Source organism: Sprattus sprattus (genome assembly GCF_963457725.1).
Source record: "Sprattus sprattus genome assembly, chromosome: 14".
NCBI classification, from domain to species: domain Eukaryota; kingdom Metazoa; phylum Chordata; class Actinopteri; order Clupeiformes; family Clupeidae; genus Sprattus; species Sprattus sprattus.
This window is the reverse complement of record NC_137912.1, coordinates 10,220,834-10,242,476: the sequence shown is the minus strand read 5'-3', so window position 1 is coordinate 10,242,476 and position 21,643 is coordinate 10,220,834. Positions and strand designations below refer to the sequence as shown.

The window sequence follows — 21,643 nt, the reverse complement described above, 5'->3', positions numbered from 1 at the left end:
ACGTAGAGAGCCAACCGCTGTTAGCTGTCTACCGCACGTCTCACACTCTGCACGCTCTCCAGTGACACGCACAGAGACCACTGCAAAGGCTTGGGCAACGGTAATAAACCCGAAACGCGACATTTATTGGGCTTGTAAAACTACTGAAGGTCTAAAAGTCTAACGTTTCTGATATTCTCTGTAGGTTGGGTTTGCTTTTATGCATGTGCCGCTGTGTGTAGGCTACTGGAAGTTCACATCAAGTTCAATAACGTCCAGATGGAAACTTCAACTACCACAATACGCTTGGGTGAAGCAGGAAGCGGAAGTAAATGCGGAGAGAGCCATGTGGTTGACGCGCTGGAGTTTTAAACACTGCTGTTGATCGCACCCTAGCAGGTAACTCTAATAGAGTCTATTAATTCTATGTGAAACGTTATCACGTATGCTTGTTAGTTCCATTAAAAGCAAACACCCACGAGCATCAGTTATGAGCACAGACTATGTGATGACAATTTTGTTAGCTAGTTACCTTAGCTACCCGGTAAGCTTGTTTACAGACGGTATCGGAGACTATAGACAGATAAGTGTTTTAAAAATATTGCTACATTTACTGAACGTTGTTGCAAATGGCTGTTAGTAATAGTAAAGGCGACGATTACGCTCCCCGTAGTTGATTTATGTTCAATTTCGACATGGTCATGGCAAAGGGCTGGGATCATCAAATAGTTTTCTGTTTCCATAAAGAAGAGAGAAGGCTGCTACCAAACTCTTGCAGACCTCGGCGTGTTTTCTGGAGGAGAGCCGAGACAAGGCATTACTTACCGCATCAAGCCTGTTTACTTTTATTGACTTCATTACACCCCTCTAAATGACGCCCAGACGAACGTATCTTCTAATCCCTCTGTTTTCATAATAATGTTCACGCTGCCCCAGGCTTCATGCGATTAACAACTTTGTGCGTTGTAAAATGGCTCAAAAAAGTTCCATAAAACAACAAAAGAACTCTCGCTTGCTTCGCGTGTTTTACTATAGTTTCGAACCGGTTTTGGATGGTTCTGTCTGGCATCACTGTAGAAAAGAAAACCCCAAAGTCCGTGTTCGTGCCCAGTTAACATGTTTGGAAAGAGGACTGAGCATTGCTTACACTTCACTTTTACCGTAGATTGTTTATATCTGCCAATGTAATTTTCTGCTTCACACCTTAACCAACTACATTCGGCTTGGACAACAATGAGCTTGTTTTCCAAACTCCACTACAGCTGTTAGTAGTTATGTTGTCAGATTCACCACTCTTTTTGCATGCAGTGAATGTGAGATGGAGGTCTGACCAGAGATGCAAGGCCCTCCACTCCACACTGATGATGTACCCCACGCCTCTGTTCGGCCATGTTGGGCGCCCTCCTTTTGCCGATGTCTATGAGCCTGCAGAGGACTCCTTCCTCTTGCTCGATGCGTTGGAGCAGGATGTTGATCGACTGCAACACCTCAGGTGAGACCAGCTAAATGGCGGAATGGACAGGCACTGTCCTACACACAAGCAGGGGCTTGTGTTACCAGCACTGATAGAAAGTTGAACTTGAACGGCCTCTGATTTGTTGTCTACGTTTTTGGTGGCAGCTGCATCATTAGATCCCTATTGCTATGACGCATCATGATGGCCTTGAGTGTGCAGAGATGTTTACATTCAGTTGCAGTGAACGCACTTTTACAAAACGAGGGTTTTTTAAGCAGTGTGTGTTGTACTCTGTGACCTCTGTAAGGGATGTGTGTGTGTCGTGTGTTTTGCAGACCTGCGATTTGTCTGGAGGTTGGCTGTGGATCAGGAGTGGTGTCTGCCTTCCTGGCCACGGTTACCGGCCCAGCAGCTTTGTATCTGTGAGTAAGTTTACAGTTTTATGGACGTGTGTGTAGGATGCAAATTATCGATTAATTCATTAATCATTAGTTGATAATCTTATCGATCGACTTTCGATTAATTGATAAGCGGCGTTTTTCACCTGAGTTTCAGTGCTTCAATAGGGCCTTTACAAATATCAGCTAAATAGTTGAGTTATTGTATTACATTACATTATGATAATTCTATTCTATTCTATTCTATTATACATTCCTCAAGTAATTATGCATTAGGAAAAGAAAGCAGAAAAGTTTTTTATGGTGTAACAAAATACATTCTTTAATTTAAAACAAAGAAATAAATTATGGACTGGCTCAGTTCTTGCATTTGAAACAGACATAAAAAAAAAAGAATAGAAGAAATTAAATAGTGAGCCAAACAGAATATTATTGAGCCTATCTTGTAACAATATATGTAATCTTGTATCTAACTTGTGGATAGATTATGAAGAAACTGCATCTAGGCTATTACAAGCTAAATAGCCAACACAACTCTCTGAAGTTTAACTCGCGCTCACGTTAGTAGTGAGGGATAGAGTAGTTACATTCTTAATGGCAAGCCATCAGGCAAAGGTAAGCTAGCCCGCTAACGAGCTAGGTATCTAATATCATTAAGCCTGAGTGAGCTAGTCCGCTATCAAGCTAAATAGCCAACTCAACTCTTACTTACTTACTAACTCTCATGAGCCAAACTCGCGGGCACACGTTAGCGCGGGAGTAGACAGAGATATTCATATTCATAGCAAGGTGAGCTAGCCCGCTAACGAGCTAGGTAGCTAACTCTATGAAGTCTAGCGCTGTGTTCCGTTTTCCCTACCTACCGTACCTACCGTACCTATACTTATACGCAGTACACAGTACACACTCACTAGGTACGCAGATTCTCAGCAGGTGAGTGCTGTTCCAAATCTAATACTCCGTGGTGCACTTACCGGTAATTGCGATCGCGACAAGCCCCGCGTTCGTCTTTTTCGAGCTGAGCGGCTCTGCCTGGGTCCGCCTCTTCCGCTACGTTGACAAGATGGCGGCCGTTGAGAATGGACAGTGTACCCTGCTTCCACACTCAGCGTTTTGACCGTTATGAGTACAGATACGGGTCCTTTGGGTATACTTCTTTTCGACGCGGAAATGGGAAATCGGAAAACGGAACACCCTACATACTCACACTAAGGATGGTAGGTACGGTAGGTAGGGAAAACGGAACAGAGCGATGGTGAGCTAGCCCGCTAGCGAACTAATAGCTAACCTGAGTTTTAAGACTACAGCCTTAACTCGCGGCAGTAACCAGGTGAACTGGTGGTGCCATGCAGGACAGCAGCATGCACAGTGTTCAAATGATAACTGAGTGAGCTAGTGGAACTATTGTATTTCAATACCGCATTACACAGAGAACATTTGACTTCTTTGCCTGAATTAACAATGTTGAAGTGGTCCCACACCGCACTTCTTTTCGCTCGCTTCATTTTGTTTTCAACCGGTCTCTCGCGCTAGCGCCCTCTAGCGATTAATCGTGATTAATACATTTTGATCGAGCAACCTCTTAATCGACAATTAATCTAAAGTCGATTAATCATTTGCATCCCTAGTAGGAAATGTCTGGAGCAGGGCGCTTATGCTTTTGTTTCTGTATGTACACGGCTTATGGGTGAAGAACAAAGTCTCTCACGTGTCTTGACCCATGAGGGAAATTGCCTGCATTTGTGAACAGGGTTACGGCTTTGCTGTGTCTATTTTCTCCCGGCTTTTCGTAAGTAAGTGTGTGTGTGTTTTTTCTCAGCTGTACTGATGTGAATCCAGCAGCAGCTCAGTGTGCTGTCGAGACATCTGTGTGCAATGGCGTCTACCTGCAGCCAGTCATCACAGATTTGGTGAGACAAACACACACAGAGACACAGATATACACACAGAGACAGACTTGGTGTGAAACTGTCAAGTCTAGAAATAGCAACAGGATGCTGACTGTGCAGGTTATTTGGCATCTGTAGCCAAGTTTGAAGATTTTAAAGTGTGTATGTTTGAAGCCCTACTCTGTCAGAGTCAGAACAAAACGTTATTCAAACAGTTCATTTGGCCACCTGATCCCAGGTCAGCTGTACATGGATGTAAAAAGCAGCTGTTGTTTTGTCATTCCTGAAGTCTGCTTGGCTCCTTCACCTTGTTTTAGCAGATCCAGACATCACAGATGTCAGATGCTATTGTTAACGCTGAAACATTAACACGTGTTTCACAGTGAGGGATGCTTCACCCCCCTGGCGTGGTCATCTGTATGACTGCTCACTCCTTCCCTCTCTCCTCTCCCAACAGGTCGAGTCGTACCTCCCAAGGCTCAGTGGGCAAGTGGATATTCTTCTGTTCAACCCGCCATACGTTGTCACTCCTCCAGAGGAGGTGAATTGTTATGTCTATATAACGTTTATATGTATAAAACGTTTATATGGCAAAATAAAACACTGAAGCTCTTCACTGTGGTCAAATAAGCTACCTAGCTCAAACATTATCTGGCACTTATGTTCCACAAAACTGAAAGTTTCTGTCACGGGCATGACACTTTAGTTTCAATGTCTTCCCCTTAATTAAGCTTGTATCGTACCACACTTTGTAAGTGTCTTTGGATAAAAGTGTCTGCTAAATGTAAATAAATGTTAAAACTGATATTTCCCTTGTGGTTAAAGGGCCATATTTTGTCCCCCTTCAGTCTCAACCTTTACTCAAAGTCTGAGCAGTATCCATTGGTCTATGGCAAAATGAATGGTGCTGAGGAGATTTCAGTTTAATATTCCAGTTATATAGCAGTCACAAAAGGCTGTGTGTGCGTTAATTCAGTGTGAGAGGAAACAAACTGTTAACTGAGGTTGCTAGCATTTAGGGAGTTTCCCACAGCTAGTGTGTTGTTTAATACCCAATGCCATTTCATTAATGAGACATTCAGAAGCTCTGCGATAGGTGGTTTTTAGTCAATTAAGAATTAATTATTTCCAAGTAGGTAGTCCTAGTCTAGGGTTGGCACAACTTGGTGTGTGCGTGCGCGCATTGACATTTGAGTGATTTCTGATCCCCCTCTCTGTGTGACAGGTTGGTGGGCAGGGCATTGAAGCAGCGTGGGCAGGTGGTGAGCATGGCAGAGAGGTGATGGACAGATTCTTCCCCATGGTTACACAGCTGCTGTCAGATCAGGGGCTCTTCTACCTGGTTACAGTTGCAGAGAATAAGCCAGGTAGGCAGAGTTGTAACCATCAGCATGCTTAAGACTCTCGCCTGTAGCACTACCTGTATGTGTCAGGAAGGTCGTAAGCATGCAGTGGCACATTCTTTTATTTCAGAGTAAATTCCATGAAACGTAGTTTTAAGAGCATGGTTCGATAATACATTAATGATGATGGTCTGACGGTGTTCTGTCTGTGCTTTATGTATTCCAGAGGAAATAATGAGCGTACTGGCAGGATTCGGCCTGCAGGGGGAGGTGTGCCTGGCTCGGCGTGCAGGCAGTGAGCGGCTGTCCGTCCTGCGCTTCAGTCGGTCCCAGTCGGACTCACACGTGGCCGCGTCTGCGAGCTGAAGAGACCCTGTACCTCTGAGATCCCCTAGAGCTACAGGACAGACAGCGGTTTTGAAAGACTTCTGTGCTTGCACACGTCTGTCCGACTGTCTGTCTGTCTGTCTGTCTGTCTGTCTGTGTGCATGCTTGCGTATGAGAACAAGACGCCGTGGCGCTTAAACGCAATCGTCAACATTCAAGAGACGTACCAATTGGAGCACACACACAGTGAAGTGTGTGTACGTGTGGGAGAGACACATTTGGATTCTACCTCCAACACCATCTGCCCTGAGAGTCAGCCAGCCAGCCAGCCAGCCAGCAGTGGGTTGCCCTGCTCAGGCCTTTTAACAGTCTGGAGATGAATGAAAAGGGCGCCATCTGCAGGCTCATTGTGGGAAGGCCAGAATTAATTTCCCAGAACAGACGGCTGACATTCAAATCCTTCTGGAGCTAATTGCATACTTAAATATATTTGAAATTAATTGAACTCAGGACACCTGTCTTGCTTTAAAACTGGGAGTTGAATATGGTCAGTGTTAGATTCACAGTATAGCCCTTTTGCTTTGGAGGTCAAGTGGGGTAAAAAATAAATTGTCTCAAAAAGTTTCAAAAAGTCTGCAGAAGTGTTATGTCTGTGTAGCGTTTTTTGATAGAAAACAACTGGCAGATTCTGTAATAATGGAAAAATAGGACCTCAAGAGGACAAGCAGCCCCTCACATCCTACCTGATATAAGGTAGCATGGTTACAGGGTGAGGAGCTCTGGGGAAGATATTGGAGGGGAGGGTTTGAGTATGCAGACGCCCCCAAAATATTTGTATCTTTACCTTTAAGGAATAGGCAAGACTTTATGATTTACATTTTATGACAGTGTTATAGTCCACATTCATTACTTTAGATCATGGCACAGTGCAAGTTTATTTATGGCAGTGAGAAATACCAGGGATTCTCTCTTTTTTTTTTTTGTCGTCACATGCATGTTGTATGCAGTTCTACAGGAATACATTAAGAACCCAACATTTCATTTCATGCAGCTTATGGGATATACACCACAGAGGGTGCCAAATGTTCAAGTAATGTCAAAACACAAGATCACAATACTATCAAAGCAGGAGTGCGCTAAGGAGAAATACTTCTCTGGAATGATCATGATTAAAGGAATATGAGATATAGGAGATATTCTGCGGGTAATGTGGACTAACCATCTGAAATTGTGTGTCCACAAATGTAACAGTAGTGTAAACCTGAAATAGCTCTGCCTACGTAAACACTGAACTTTGTTGGTCATATGAATGAATGATTGATTACTTATGCGGTTGATGGGTACCGTGTGTAACGTTACAGCAAAGACAAGGCTGAATTAGAATTGGACCTTTAGCAGTACTTAAGGTGATGGAGACTCGGGTTATTTGTTTACACCTGCATCGTCGAGTTCCAAATGATGCGCCCGTCCTCCCCCAGCTTCACTGCGCCGCCCGCAACCAGCTCAAGGGCTGCTGGGAAGGCCTGGTGTTCCGCCTCTCGAATGCGCTCTGATAGGCTCTCTTCCGTGTCATTCATCAACACTGGCACCGCTTCTTGCACGACGATGGCTCCAGCATCAACCTCTTCCTGTAGACAAGAGACACATTCACAACATGTTTAAGTTTACCAGGCATCCATTTCAACAACTGGTGTGAAATTATGAAATTATTTTAAATATTTAAAAGATGTTTCATTTCAGTCAATCTTTATATGAGCACACATGAGAAGCAGCTATATAATGCTGTCTAGGAGTAAAATACATGAATCTAAAACACATTTAGTCTAGTGATGTATGGCATATGTATTGACATTGTTAGTTAACAGATGCTTTTGGGTCATTTTGGGGAGGAATCTCGGCTCACTCACGGCAACAAAGTGAACGGTGCAGCCCGCCACCCGTACGCCTGCCTGCAGAGCCTGCCTCTGTGCGTTCACTCCTTTGAAGGATGGCAGCAGAGATGGGTGGATGTTCAACAGCTTCCCTACAGACAAAAACACACACAGTTACTGGAAGAATGCATAGATACGCCCCAAAACCATATTTCCAACTGACAGCAGTTATCGATAAAAGCTTAAAGAAGTACGCCGTATGTGGGTTTGTATCTTGAGAGCATGGGCGTTTCTGTAGCTCAGCTGTCAGTGCAAGGCTTTCACATGCCATTGTTGCTAATGGTTTAATTCCCAAGAATAGGTAGAATGGGCATCTCTCCCATACACCAAGTCATTCGGACTATCTGAAACCCCTACAGTGTAAATGAGTCCCCCTGCCTGTGTGAGGCTATCTGAGAGGTTGTTACATTTAGTCATTTAGCAGACGCTTTTATCCAAAGCGACTTACAAAGATGAATACACATTTTACATTTACACTGATGGCACACTGCACATCAGGATCAATTAGGGGTTCAGTCAGTGTCTTGCTCAAGGACGCTTCGACAGGGAATCGAACCAGCAACCTTCTGATTACTAAACTACTTCTCTAGCTCCTGTACCACTGTCGCGCCCAGTTGTTGTGTCGTACCATTCCACTTCTTGACAAACGTCCCAGTGAGGATTCTCATGAAGCCGGCCAGGCACACCACCTCTACGCCAAACTCCTCCAGAACCCGGTCAATGGTGCTGTCAAACTCAGAGCGACTGCCGTACAACTTATGGTCGACAACCTGCCAAAGAACCGGAGTACATATGTAAGACATACATCCAAATACACTCACAGACACACCTTCAAACATGACTTCAGAGGGTTCCAAGATGGTTAACAGAAGATGTGGTCAAACATAACATGCATAGTGTATGGGTGAGCCAAGGCCCCCACCAAACATCCGGGCAGTTGGCAGATATACCCCTCACAAACACTAAAAACATTAAAACTATATTTAACTACACACAACAATAACAGATTACAAACATGGTGACGATAATGTGAGACACAAAAGGCACTATTGTACAGAGGTGAGTTGTCGAGTGCTCTACTGACATCTAGAGAGGGCAAGATGCAGAGCACTGCTCTCCCATGCCCACATCCACGGCTGAAATGCCCTTGAGCAAGGCACCTAACCCCGATCACTGCTCCCCGGGCGCCGCCAAAGGTTAGTGTAACTTCACTGTGTGTGTTCACTGGGTGCTGTGTGTGTCACTACCCTGGATGGGTCAAATGCAGAGGTGGAATTCAGAGTGTGTGTGTCTACACCACCTCTGCCATAGAGTCACTTTCACCCAGAGTGAAATGGTCAGCTGTAACAACGCAGCATAAAGGTGGCAGCAGTAATGTCAGAGGGATGCAGCGTCACAGAGAGCACTTGCAGCCTGGCATGGATGGTACAATGCAGAGAGGCGCTACTGGGAACTGACCCGAGTCTGGATGCCTGACATGGAGGCCCTCTTCAGGCCGAGCACCCCGGGCCGGTTGGAGATGACCACCACGATCTCCGCCGCACTGGACGGCTTCTTGACCTGCTCCATCAGGGCCTGCAGGTTAGTGCCTGAAACGGAGGAGGGGACATACACACGTTTCATTTAAGCAAACAATAAACACCGCTTATAGACTGATTAGTGATCAATAGACAGTGTTTATAGACTGATTAGTGATCAATAGACACTGTTTATAGACTAATAAGTGATCTCTTCTATGCACACTGCTCTGCAGCATAGCATATCACTGCTTTAACATACACCTGTCCTCTCAAGAATTCCACGAGTTACCATGAAGTTAAAGGCAGTACGCAATTCTGGAAACGTTGTTTATATTCAAAGCCAATGGAATTACACCTTGATTTGTTTTCATTTTGTTAATTCTTATTGATTTTCTGATTACCAATGTTTTCTTTTTCTTGTTCTTCGGTCATGGGCACTCTTGTGTATTGGATTACAATTGTAAACTGCACCTCAAAACAGTGTTAACTGACTAGCCATCTGAAGTAGTTTAAGAACACATTCTCATCGGCCGATACCTGTTCCGGAGATGAGCACGCCCACTTTAGCACGCCTGCGCTGGGAGTGGTCCGAGTGGGCGGTGCCGTTAGGCAGAACGCTCGTGTCTGGACTCTGGGCCTCTGGGCCCGCCTTCAGGCTCACTGTCAGGTTTCGGATAACCACTGGTTCAGTGCCTGCGAGCACATACACATGGCATTCAATTAGTGCTTGACTGGACTCATCAGTTACTGCAGGTTAGAAGCACTTCCTCAAGATTATTAGGACTAAAAAATATCTACATACAGAATGTTCCTTTAAAAGTTATAATACCTACATATTCTTCAATATAACTGATGGGACAGACAATTACATAATTGTAATAAAGTTAACATATTTTAAGGTATTTTTTTAAGTTATTGAAAAATGTAAATCAATAACACTGCATTAACTACTAGAAAAATACAACCAACATTGACATATCAAACCCAATTAACGGTACATGATGTGTTTCTATCTGGCACAGTACTGCCTGGAAAAGCCCCATCACTGAGAGCTCCAGACCCACCAGGCTGCTTGTGAACCAGTGAGCCCACAATCCAGGCCTGCTCGTGGGCTTGCAGCTGCCTGAGGACCCTCTGGGCGTCCTGTCGAGCCACCACCAGCACGGCTCCTAGGCCCAGGTTAAAGGTGCGGCCCATCTCTTCCTCGCTGAGACCCCCAGCCTCTTGCAGCCACGTGAACACGGGCGGGATTCGCCAGCGTGTAGCGTCTGTAAACACGTACACACACACACACACACACACACACACACACACACACACACACACACACACACACACACACACACACACACACACACACACACACACACACAGACACACACACACACACACACACACAAATAAATAAATGTGGGCACTTAAATGGTAACATAACAGCCATTCAGTGTAATTTTGTATTCAAGAATTTCAACGATGGAGGAAATGGAAATAGATTTTAAACTCAATACATTAGCCAGCAAACGCTCATTAGTGTGTTTGTGTGTCTGTGAGAATATTCCATCCTGACCCATGTCTACAGCCAGGTCCTTTGGCAGAACGCGCGGTATGTTCTCCAGCAGACCGCCTCCCGTGATGTGGGCGTAGGCCTTCACCGCTCCGCTGCGCAGGATTGGCAGCAGCAAACGGCTGTAGATCTTAGTGGGCGTCAACAACACCTCGCCTGCAGGTAAGCAACCACAAGTCAGAAGGCCACACTGGTTGAGGTGAGAGGTGAAAGGTTAACACAGGGGTCACGGAGGGAAAGCACATGCCTGAAGCGTGTGTTTTTACCACACTGCACGTTATTTGACATTTAACAGACGGAAAAAAACAACGAGGGCAAACAGGATGACATGAGTGCAACACATGCCAGAAGGACTGATGAGCATTGCTAATGTTGATTGATTATTGAATAATTGATAAGCACTGGCCCTGCTAATCAACATCTACAAAGACCACCACTGGCCCTCATCACAGGAAGGGTACGATAAATAAAAGTTGCACTTACTATGACCAGTGATAAATAAGTATTCGTTCTGATTGATGGAAGCTGGGCTGAATCTTCCTTTTTTTGTGTCTCATAAAGGAATTTATCATCTAATCTTGAGCATCTTCAAATCATAGATCATTTGGTTTTCATTTTGGTGAAAACTACCCTGTGAGAAGGTTGGCCTTACTCTGGAATCTGATTGAAAGGTTACACGCGTGCACACGTGCACACACACAGACAAGCACACGTACATATGCACACACACACACACACACGCACACACACACACACACACACACACACACACACACACACACACACACACACACACACACACACACACACACACACACACACACACACACACACACACACACACACACACACACACACAATTAAAACAAACTAACTCACCCACGGTTTCTCCAGCTCTGCCAAAAGGAGCAGGGGAGCTGTACTGCAGCCCGGACCGCTCCAGAACCTTCCGGACCAGGCTGAAGCCGTTGCTGTGGACCCCAGAAGAGGCCACCCCAATCAGCAGGTCTCCCTCAGAGATGTCCCCCAGCCGTGGGAGCACAGCGCTCCGCTCCACTGCCCCGACACAGAACCCAGCCAGGTCATACTCGCCCTTCCCATACATGCCAGGCATTTCTGCAGTCTCACCACCTGTACACACACACACACACACACACACACACACACACACACACACACACACACACACACACACACACAAACAAACACACATAATCATAAGTAATACTGGTGTTGACATACACACAATCATCAATGGTACTGACGTAGACACACACCACACAACACAAATGTGTGTATATATATAATGTGTGCATACACACATTATCAACTATCAGCGGCTCAGAGTAGAAACACTCAAGGCCGGAATATACTTCTACGACTCCGTTACTCAGTGGTCACCCAGTTGCCTTGACAAACTTGTATTCATTTATTGTTCTCCGACGGTTATGGTTGTTGCAAAGCAACAAAAAAAAGAAGAAGATGGCGGCAAAACGCTGTTATTGTAACTATAAGGGGGGATTTGCGAAGTGTCTGTGCCAACTATCTAATGTTGGCATACTACTCCCCACAAGGTAAACTGGATGTATTGACAGATTGACATGGACGGATAGTTAAAACAATTGGGAAGTGTATATCAGGCCACAGAGAGGTGCTCGGAGGGCTGATAAATGGGCGACCAAAAATTGCCTCTAATGCTTAACTCAGACGTGTCCGTTGCAAATCTGTGATCCAACGGATGACGGAGGAGGAGTCTGGCGCATGGGGTTGTGTAAATAACGGCGACTTTAAAGTGAGATTGACAGGTCAACAAACCAATCAAGGCGCTAGCGAGCTGTTAACCTTGTGGGTATTAGCATGCTAACATTAGATAGCTGGCTCAGACACATCGCAAATCCCCTCAGACAGATTTTTCAGTTACAAGAACGAGGCTTTTAAACTGTACAGTGTCTATTTCTCGGTAACTTTGAAAAAATCAAAGCAAAAAATAAGTCAAACAATCAACTTGTAGGTATAAATACGACCATCTACCTCAATCTTTTTTTTTTTTAGCTTAGTGCTCTTGAGAGGTGAGCTAAAATGCGACCTAATTGGCTAGCACCTGTGCTGCCCTATCTGCATGAAAGGCAATTTGATTGGCTGACGCATGCGTTACCCCCCGAAAGTTGAATTCGTTTTAACTTTCGCCCGCAAACAACGGAACCAAACGGAGCCACAATTCAGTTCAGAAATGGATGACGTCACCCCATTCATAGTTAAAGGGGATCTGTCAACGATAACGGATCAACGCAAAGGTGTGAGTCAGGCCACAAGTGTTTATATATAATGTATACTGGCACATGATCAATGATGAACCTTGAGCAGGGGTTATGGTATAGACTATAGAGGAATCCTCACGTGACGGGTGCATTAAGGTGTCAGTCACTCGGTAATGAGGCACTCTTAGCACTCACCCAGCAAAGCGCAGCCAGCCATCTTGCATGCCTCGGCAATCCCACCAATCACAGTGGAGGCCACACACACATCCAGCTCGCCACAGGAGAAGTAGTCCAGGAATAAGAGGGGCTCAGCGCCCTGGGCCAGCACGTCATTCACACACATGGCCACCAGGTCCTGTCCCAGAGTGCTGTGCTGTCCGCATGTCTGGGCAATCTGATCACACACACACACACACACACACACACACACACACACACACACACACACACACACACACACACAATATAAAGTGTTCATGAACTGACATCAAAGACCTGGTGTCTGTGTGTATTGAAGACTACAAGTGAAGTGTATGCACTTGAATAAAGGCATGAGTCAGGGTTTGTGGGTACCTTCAGCTTGGTCCCCACGCCGTCAGTCCCAGACACCAGGACAGGATCGCTGAAGCCTGCAGCCTTCAGGTCAAAGAGACCTGCAAAGCCCCCCAGCTCAGCAATGCAACCTAGTGGGCAAATACACTTCAAGCATGCACTAAATTCACTTCATATCATTGTCATTTTGGATAGTAAGATGGAGAGTAAGATGTCAAAATGCCAAAGTGTCTTCGGGCCAAAATTGTTAAGTGATCTACCAGCAGCATCCAAATTCAGCTCATCTGGAAGGTCATACTCGGTCAGGTAATATACATCTCATCAGGATGGGTGTAATATTTCTTTTCTTTTCTAATTACCATCCTTACTGCGAGTAATTAGGTCTCAAGACACATGCTTATATTTTCCCAGAGTGTGTTAAGCAAGGGGTTGGTTACAAATGACACAAAGGACTGGAGGACCACAAGCTGACCAGGGACTGACCCACAAGGAAGCAGCGGCCTACCTGCCCGAGTGGTGGCCTTGGCCAGAGGCTTGATCAGGTCCACCAGTCGATTGCCTGCTGCGATATCCACCCCGCTGTCCTTATAGGTCAGACCTCTGTTAAGACATACACATGGTCAGAGAGGTGGGCTTATCGAACCCAGTGCTCGTCCAACATGCTAATTAGTTTGAGTCAGATAAAAAAAAAAAGGAGTTGACTACAATACTTCTGATGTGGACCAAATATGGTAAAAATCACTCAATGAACAGAATGGCCAACTGAAGAAATCAATATGCATGAATACATGAATTATCTTGCATGCTCTAGTTGGTATGTTATGTGTGGTTAAATTGTGCCTATTAATGCTTAGTTTCCCTAAAGATTTTATTGGTTTAGTAAAAAACAGAGAACCTTAAATTCTGTCAATTTTATTGAAAAACAAAAGGAGGTACAAAAATATGTGCCAACATTATAGGAATGTTTTTCTGATTGGATCTGAGCATGCTCACAAATAACACCAATTAAACATTTAACACATCAGAACTAAGTCATTTTACTCCAATACAGAAGGCAAACAGTAGAAGGGTTTGTGCACACCACCGTCATGTTTGAACATCTGCAGTGCAGTGCCTCAGCGCCTGTAAACCAAGACCATGTGTGTGTGTGTGTGTGTGTGTGTGTCTGACAGTCACACACACCTAGAGCGTGTAAGGAAGGTGATGGCACGGTGGCCGATGTCTCTGCGATAGACGGCATCGGGGAACCCCACCACTGCCACGCCCTGATTGGCTTTGTGGAGGGCGCTATCTAGACTGGGCATCACCGCGGTAACCGTCAGGACACGCCCACCACTGGTAACCACACCCCCTCCCTCCTTCAGAGCTGTCCCTGCGTGGAACACCTGTGGGCCCAACTCCTGCACCTGAGACAGACCTGCGTGAGAGAGAAAAGTTACAGTGTGTTGACTGACAATGTGTTTGTTGTGTGAAACAACCTGTTTGAGTTTGAGTGTGTGTGTGTGTGTGTGTGTGTGTGAGGTGCTCAGGGTATTTGCATAACTGAATTATAATAAAAAGGTGGACTATAACGCAAGTCACAATACAATATAATGTTCTCAAATTATATATGATATAAATTATATATTATATTTAATTATATATACATATTATTATAAATTAATAAAATGATCACCCCCTGTATGTAATCAGCCATTAGGGGTGTCCTCACCTGTGATCTCTATGCCCTTCTTGTAAGCTCCGGGATAACCAGGACTTGCCATGACCACAGTCACTGCAGCGAGACCCTCATGCCACACGGGGGCGCTAGAGGCCAGCTTGCCCTGCAGGGTGTCCCTCAGGACCTCATAAAGGTCACTCTTCAACAGTGGCATTAAGACCTGGGAGAGAGCGAGTGCACACTGAATTCCTCACAACAGCTGTTCAGAATACCACTTCCTTAGACAATGTCAACTGCCTAAATATTTCAGAAAAAACATCTACTTCACAGAAAATGATAAATGTCATCATACTGTTTACATGTCATTATTTTAGTGTGGTAGCTAAAACCTTTTAATATTTACTTTTGGTTCATCAGACAAATATGACCATACAGACACCATGCTATATGACCGCACTTACCTGACATTCGGGGTCTCCGAAGCGGCAGTTGAACTCCAGCACCTTGGGCCCCTGTGGGGTGAGCATCAGCCCTGCATAGAGCACACCTACAACACACACACACACACACACACACACTTTTACATTCACTTTAAAACAGGATTACAGCTCCTCATCCTACTGCTGCCGTAAGTCTTGGCGCACACACACACACACACACACACACACACACACACACACTTACATTCACTTTAAAACAGGATTACAGCTCCTCATCCTACTTGTGCCGTAAGTCTTGGCACACACACATACACACACACTCTACTCACCCACATATGGGATACCCTCCTCCCTCATTCCGTCCACAGTCTTCTGCAGTACTGTCTCTCTGATCTGCTGCATCATCTCCTCAGGGACCTACACACATGTGACAAACACAGGAAAAAAACAGCAGGTTTAGAACTATAGATCTATCTCTTTAAAAGGTGCAAGGGGTCTCCTGACTCAATTTCTAATAACACGCTGCAATTAAACAACAGTAACCCCAAGGCTATATATTTTAGTAGACCAATAGTAAAGATGTACTACCTAAGGGACATTGAAAATACACACACACACACACACACACACACACACACACACACACACACACCCCCCCCCCCCCCCGCGGAAAAAATTAAGAGACCACTTCAAAATTATCAGTTTCTCTGGTTTTACTGTTTATTGGTATGTGTTGAAGTAAAATGTACATTTTAGTTTTATTCTATAACCTACTGGCAACATTCCTACCCAATTTCAAATAAAAATATTGTCATTTAGATCATTTATTTGCAGAAAAATGACAATTGGTCAAAATAGCAAAAAAGATGCAGTGTCTTCAGATCTCGAATAATGCAAAGAAAACAAGCTCATATTCATTTTTAAACTACACAATACTAATGCTTTAACTTAGGAAGAGTTCAGAAATCAATATTTGGTGGAATAACCTTGATTTAAAATCACAACTTTCATGTGTCTTGGCATGCTCTCCACCAGTCTTTCACATTGCCGTTGGGTGACTTTATGCTACTCCTGGCGCAAGAATTCAAGCAGCTCGGCTTCTTTTCATGGCTTGTGACCATCCATCTTCCTCTTGATCACATTTCAGAGTTTTTTTTATGGGATTCAGGTCTCGAAATTGGGCTGGCCATGACAGGGTCCTGATCTGGTGATACTCCATCCACACCTTTACTGGCCTGGCTGTGTGGCATGGAGCATTGCCCTGCTGGAAAAAACACTTTTCAGAGTTGGGGAACATTGTCAGAGCAAAAGGAAGCAAGTTTTTCTTCCGGGACAACGTTGTACTTTGCCTGGCTGAGGTTTGTAAAAGACCATAAGGATTGAACCAAAGTGGACTGGAGGGTCTCCTAGTTCGTCTTCTCTGATGAGTCCAATTTTCAGCTTTGCCCAACACATGGTCGTCTGATGGTTAGACAGAGACCTGGAGAGGCCTACAAGCCACAGAGTCTTGCACCTACTGTGAAATTGGACTCATCAGAGAAGACGAACTAGGAGACCCTCCAGTCGGCTTTGGTTCAATCCTTATGGTCTTTTACAAACCTCAGCCAGGCAAAGTACAACGTTGTCCCGGAAGAAAAACTTGCTTCCTTTTGCTCTGACAATGTTCCCCAACTCTGAGAAGTGTTTTTTCCAGCAGGGCAATGCTCCATGCCACACAGCCAGGCCAGTAAAGGTCTGGAGTATCACCAGATCAGGACCCTGTCATGGCCAGCCCAATTTCGAGACCTGAATCCCATAAAAAAAACTCTGAAATGTGATCAAGAGGAAGATGGATGGTCACAAGCCATGAAAAGAAGCCGAGCTGCTTGAATTCTTGCGCCAGGAGTAGCATAAAGTCACCCAACGGCAATGTGAAAGACTGGTGGAGAGCATGCCAAGACACATGAAAGTTGTGATTTTAAATCAAGGTTATTCCACCAAATATTGATTTCTGAACTCTTCCTAAGTTAAAGCATTAGTATTGTGTAGTTTAAAAATGAATATGAGCTTGTTTTCTTTGCATTATTCGAGATCTGAAGACACTGCATCTTTTTTGCTATTTTGACCAAGTCATTTTTCTGCAAATAAATGATCTAAATGACAATATTTTTATTTGAAATTTGGTAGGAATGTTGCCAGTAGGTTATAGAATAAAACAAAAATGTACATTTTACTTCAACACATACCAATAAATAGTAAAACCAGAGAAACTGATAATTTTGAAGTGGTCTCTTAATTTTTTCCGCGGCTGTATATATATAACATTGACATATAAAGAATGGGAATATTGGGAAATACTGTCTTTCAAGTCATGCTTGTGGAATTACATTTTTGTTCAAGGTAACGTCTGTTTTTCGATAACAATAATTACATGTTGCACCTTTAGAACTAAAGGAATCCAGTGTGTGTGTGTGTGTGTGTGTGTGTGTGTGTGTACCTGTGGAGTGGGACAGTAAGCCCCCATGCCTCCAGTGTTGGGTCCCTTGTCCCCGTCCTGCAGGCGTTTATGGTCCTGAGCAGGAGGCATGGCTGCAACGGTGATCCCATCAGTGAAACACAAACACTACGAGGAAAAGAGGGGGAAGTTAGTGAGTGAGTGAGTGAGTGAGTGAGTGAGTGTGTAGGAGAGAGAAATCAAGAGAGCAAGCAAACACTCACGCATGTGAGAGAGAGAGAGAGTGAGTGAGTGTGTGCGTGTGTGAGAGAGCGAAAGAGGGATGGACTGCTTCTGATTATTGGAACTCACAGACACTTCTTCTCCTTCAAGTAGCTCCTCAACCACCACCGTCTCCCCAGCAGAGCCAAATGCCTTGTCCTGTGACACACACACACACACACACACACACACACACACACACACACACAAAGAGACACAAAGAGACACACACACACACACACACACACAAAGAGACACACACACACACAGCATAAAACTTTAACGTGATACATTCAAGGCCAGATGACATTCTTGACAATACACAAGATGGTTGTTGGTAAAAACGCAAAGCTGGAAAACAAGGTGTAATGCCCTCTGCTTTTTGGCCTTTCTGTTTTCTATAGGGCATAGTATCCTGCATATGGAAAGTCTGAAGATCCATAATTATAGACTACCATTGTATACTGAGGTTTAAAAAGAAAGAGGGAGAGAGGGAGAAAAAGAAAAAAGACAGTTAAAAAGATGGAGGGAAACCAACCTTCAAGATGTCGTTCACGGCTTTGCATGCCTCCTCTTTGTCCTGAGCGACGATGACTCCTTTACCTGCCGCTAGACCACTGGCCTTTACCACCAGGGCGGGGAAGTCTGCCCTATATACACACACACACACACACACACACACACACACACACACACACACACACACACTTAACCAAAATGGCCCTCGGGGCATATCTCATTTCTTACCTGGTCACATAGGACTGTTTCAACACCTTAGCACATAGGGATTCCACCTCTGTGAGAGTAACCCACTCTGTTGGCATATATGTAAATGTCTGGTTCCCATTCAAGTTAAATCTCTTCCCCTCATGGAATCCATCCTCAAGTGTCTGCGCATGGGTGTTTGTCATGTTACTAATGTATGCCAAAGGGTAATAACGCTGCATATGCATTTGAAGTGACAAACATGCTTCCACATCATTGACTCCTCAGCTGTGCACAGACCCCTGCACATGTCAATGCCATGCCACGGTTTCATGAATCAGATGTGGAGAAATTCACGCATTGGATGGGGGAGGTGGGGAATGCTCTGGATTAATATGTAAGAACTAAGACATAAATGGGTGTATATGAAGGCAAGACACAGTTGACCATTTTCAATTATTTTTCAATTCCTCTATCCTGACCACTTTTTATCAAGGTGGATATATATATTTCATTCAGACATGTTATGCTTGTGAAAAACACTCCTATAGACTGACCAATGGCTCCATCATCACTCACATAACCAGTTAACAAAGTAGTTAAGTGAGTTAGCTAGAAGTTAACAAAGGTTAACAGAGCCTGGGTGCATCTCCAGGACTAACTGAGCCCACTCCTCCCCCACTCCCGGTGCTCGCTCACCCCCTGATGTAGCGGCAGGCCTCCTGCGGGTCGGTGAAGGAGCTCCAGCGCGCTGTGGGGATTCCCTGCCGGTCCATGAAGCTCTTGGAGAAGCTCTTGCTGGCCTCTAGCTGGGCAGCTTTGGCTGAGGGGCCGAAGCATGGGACACCGGCGGCTGCCAGATCATCCACGATGCCTGCAAGGAAAAAAAGGCAGAGAGAAAGGGTGTGTGTGTGGGTGGGTGTGTGTGTGTGTATAGCATCAAAGGCTATTTGCACGTTGCCTGCATTCCACTCAAAAATCAGTAACACAAAGATGTCCTTTTATAGCTGCAATATCAGAACATAAGTCAGCACAAATTAAGTGGAACCAAACAGCTTTACACAAGGATAAACTTTGCAGCCAAATACTAATACAAGGCAGAGTAATAGACTGATAGGCTGCCTACCTGCAGCAAGAGGCACCTCCGGTCCAACCAACACAAGTCCAACATTGTGGTCTTTACAGTACTGAGCCAGAATTGAGTGATTGCTCACAGATACCTCTGCAGATAGTGTGAGAAAGGGAGAGAGGAGCGTACATATAAACATTAACTTATTAAAACAAACTTGTGATTGAGAACCCAGGGTTAGGCTACAGCAAGTAGGTGTGTGTGTGTGTGTGTGTGTGTATGTGTGTGTGTGTGTGTGTGTGTGTATGTGTCATTCACAGGTATCTCACCCAAATTGGAGTATGCGATGTATGTGTATATGTATGTATGTGTGTGTGCTTGTTTGTTTGTGTGTGAATGTATGTGTGTGTGTGTGTGTGTGTGTGTGTGTGTGTGTGAGGGGGAATGTGTCATTCACAGGTATCTCACCCGAATTGGAGATCTTTCCACAACTGGCCGTCCCGGCATTACCGGGGGCAACCAGGACCTGCTGGATGTGAGGCGACTGGGCTAGCTTCCAAGCCAGTGCATGTTCTCGTCCTCCACTGCCAATCACCAGCACCCGCTCAGCCATTGCAGTGGCCTGACAGAGAATGTGAATTATAGCATCAGATTATCAAGTGTCATCAAGTCATCAAAGTCAAGATAAACTTAAATGGATTCTAACAACTTTAAGTGTAAGTTTACACCCAGCTCTGAGCCAAACTCTATCCACCTCATAATTTTCGGAATTTTGGATGTCATGACGTAGATAACTCCCAAAACAAAGACTTTAGAACACTAAAAGGCATTTTTGACAGATACATTTGTCAACACAAACACCAGCAGAGCTTTTTAGTTTACAGCTCAGTAAAGTCATATCATCTAATTTACAGCTCTACCTCTTAGGTTGTTTTTAATGTTTTTAAAGGGGTTCTACATGTAGCCTGATTCAGATTAAGCTTCTGATACTGTCTTTAATTTTACATGTTGCCATTGTAGATGATTTTTTTGATTGAGATATACATAAGACTAGTTCACTTTGGTGACCCGGAAAGGCCTAGGCCTAATGCACAGACTATTATCAAAAAGGACTGAACCTCAAACCCTTGTGAAGAGATAAAGTCACAGCTGACATGCCTGTAGTAGTACGCAGATCTTGTTTTATTAATTGTTCATAAGCGGCTGGTTTAATTGCATGTGAAAATTGACCTATTGCGAGATGGGACGACGTGACCAGCCAAGCAGCAGTTAACAACTGCTGACCTTTACTGGCCGGGCTCTTCAATCCTGAGGAGATAGACACGTCAAAAGCTACTTTGCATTGTGGCCATCACTCAAAGAGCTGCGGCTAGACAGGAGTGGGGCACCACGAAATGAGAAGACAGAATAAACGCTACCTTTCTGTGACGATACGTACTTGACAAAAACATTTTAATGATTCTCAATCTGTGTGGAATAAGGGTTTCGTTAGAAGGCACCATGAGAAACTGACAAAGGTTAAGCATGTGACCTATTAAGGAAGCCTAGTGTTTGTCACCTTCATTGACTCACATTGATTAGAATCAGCACACTCTGAACCTCAATCAACTGAACAGACTTCTTTCAGTACAACGCAAATACATCAAATCTACTCAGCTTGAGGATGAACTCTGCCCCGGGATCTATGGCTTGCAAACACAGAGATACAACTCCCAAGGTGAACAGGGCTTTTGTGCAAAGAGGTTCTCTTCAGTCGTCATCACAAAGCACTTAAACAGCGAGACAACCAGGGGTTAATGTGGAGCACGCCGCGCATGGTTCCCAATTAGAAAACTTACTTCGGTTTTGATGCGAATC

At 44.6% G+C, this 21,643-nt stretch overlaps 2 protein-coding genes across 2 annotated transcripts; one reads left to right on the top strand and one right to left on the bottom strand.

Moving 5' to 3' along the window:
- The first annotated feature begins 335 nt into the window (after nt 1-335).
- Nucleotides 336-5,938, top strand: hemk2 (HemK methyltransferase 2, ETF1 glutamine and histone H4 lysine). The gene is made up of 7 exons (XM_080851103.1): nt 336-378; nt 1,288-1,471; nt 1,771-1,857; nt 3,653-3,743; nt 4,180-4,263; nt 4,948-5,089; nt 5,292-5,938. Exons 2-7 carry the CDS (start codon nt 1,341-1,343, stop codon nt 5,429-5,431), a joined length of 675 nt encoding a protein of 224 aa, XP_080707229.1. The 5' UTR covers nt 336-378; nt 1,288-1,340; the 3' UTR covers nt 5,432-5,938.
- A 650-nt stretch (nt 5,939-6,588) lies between these two features.
- gart (phosphoribosylglycinamide formyltransferase) lies at nt 6,589-20,399 on the bottom strand (the record flags this gene model as incomplete). The annotated part of the gene is made up of 21 exons (XM_080850962.1): nt 6,589-7,020; nt 7,300-7,415; nt 7,952-8,093; nt 8,782-8,912; nt 9,381-9,536; nt 9,908-10,111; nt 10,411-10,563; nt 11,287-11,538; nt 12,861-13,059; nt 13,239-13,348; nt 13,723-13,817; nt 14,400-14,634; nt 14,929-15,097; nt 15,339-15,424; nt 15,647-15,734; nt 17,794-17,919; nt 18,103-18,171; nt 18,551-18,662; nt 19,417-19,591; nt 19,844-19,939; nt 20,255-20,399. 21 exons carry the CDS (start codon nt 20,397-20,399, stop codon nt 6,823-6,825), a joined length of 3,057 nt encoding a protein of 1,018 aa, XP_080707088.1. The 3' UTR covers nt 6,589-6,822.
- Between the last annotated feature and the right edge of the window lie 1,244 nt (nt 20,400-21,643).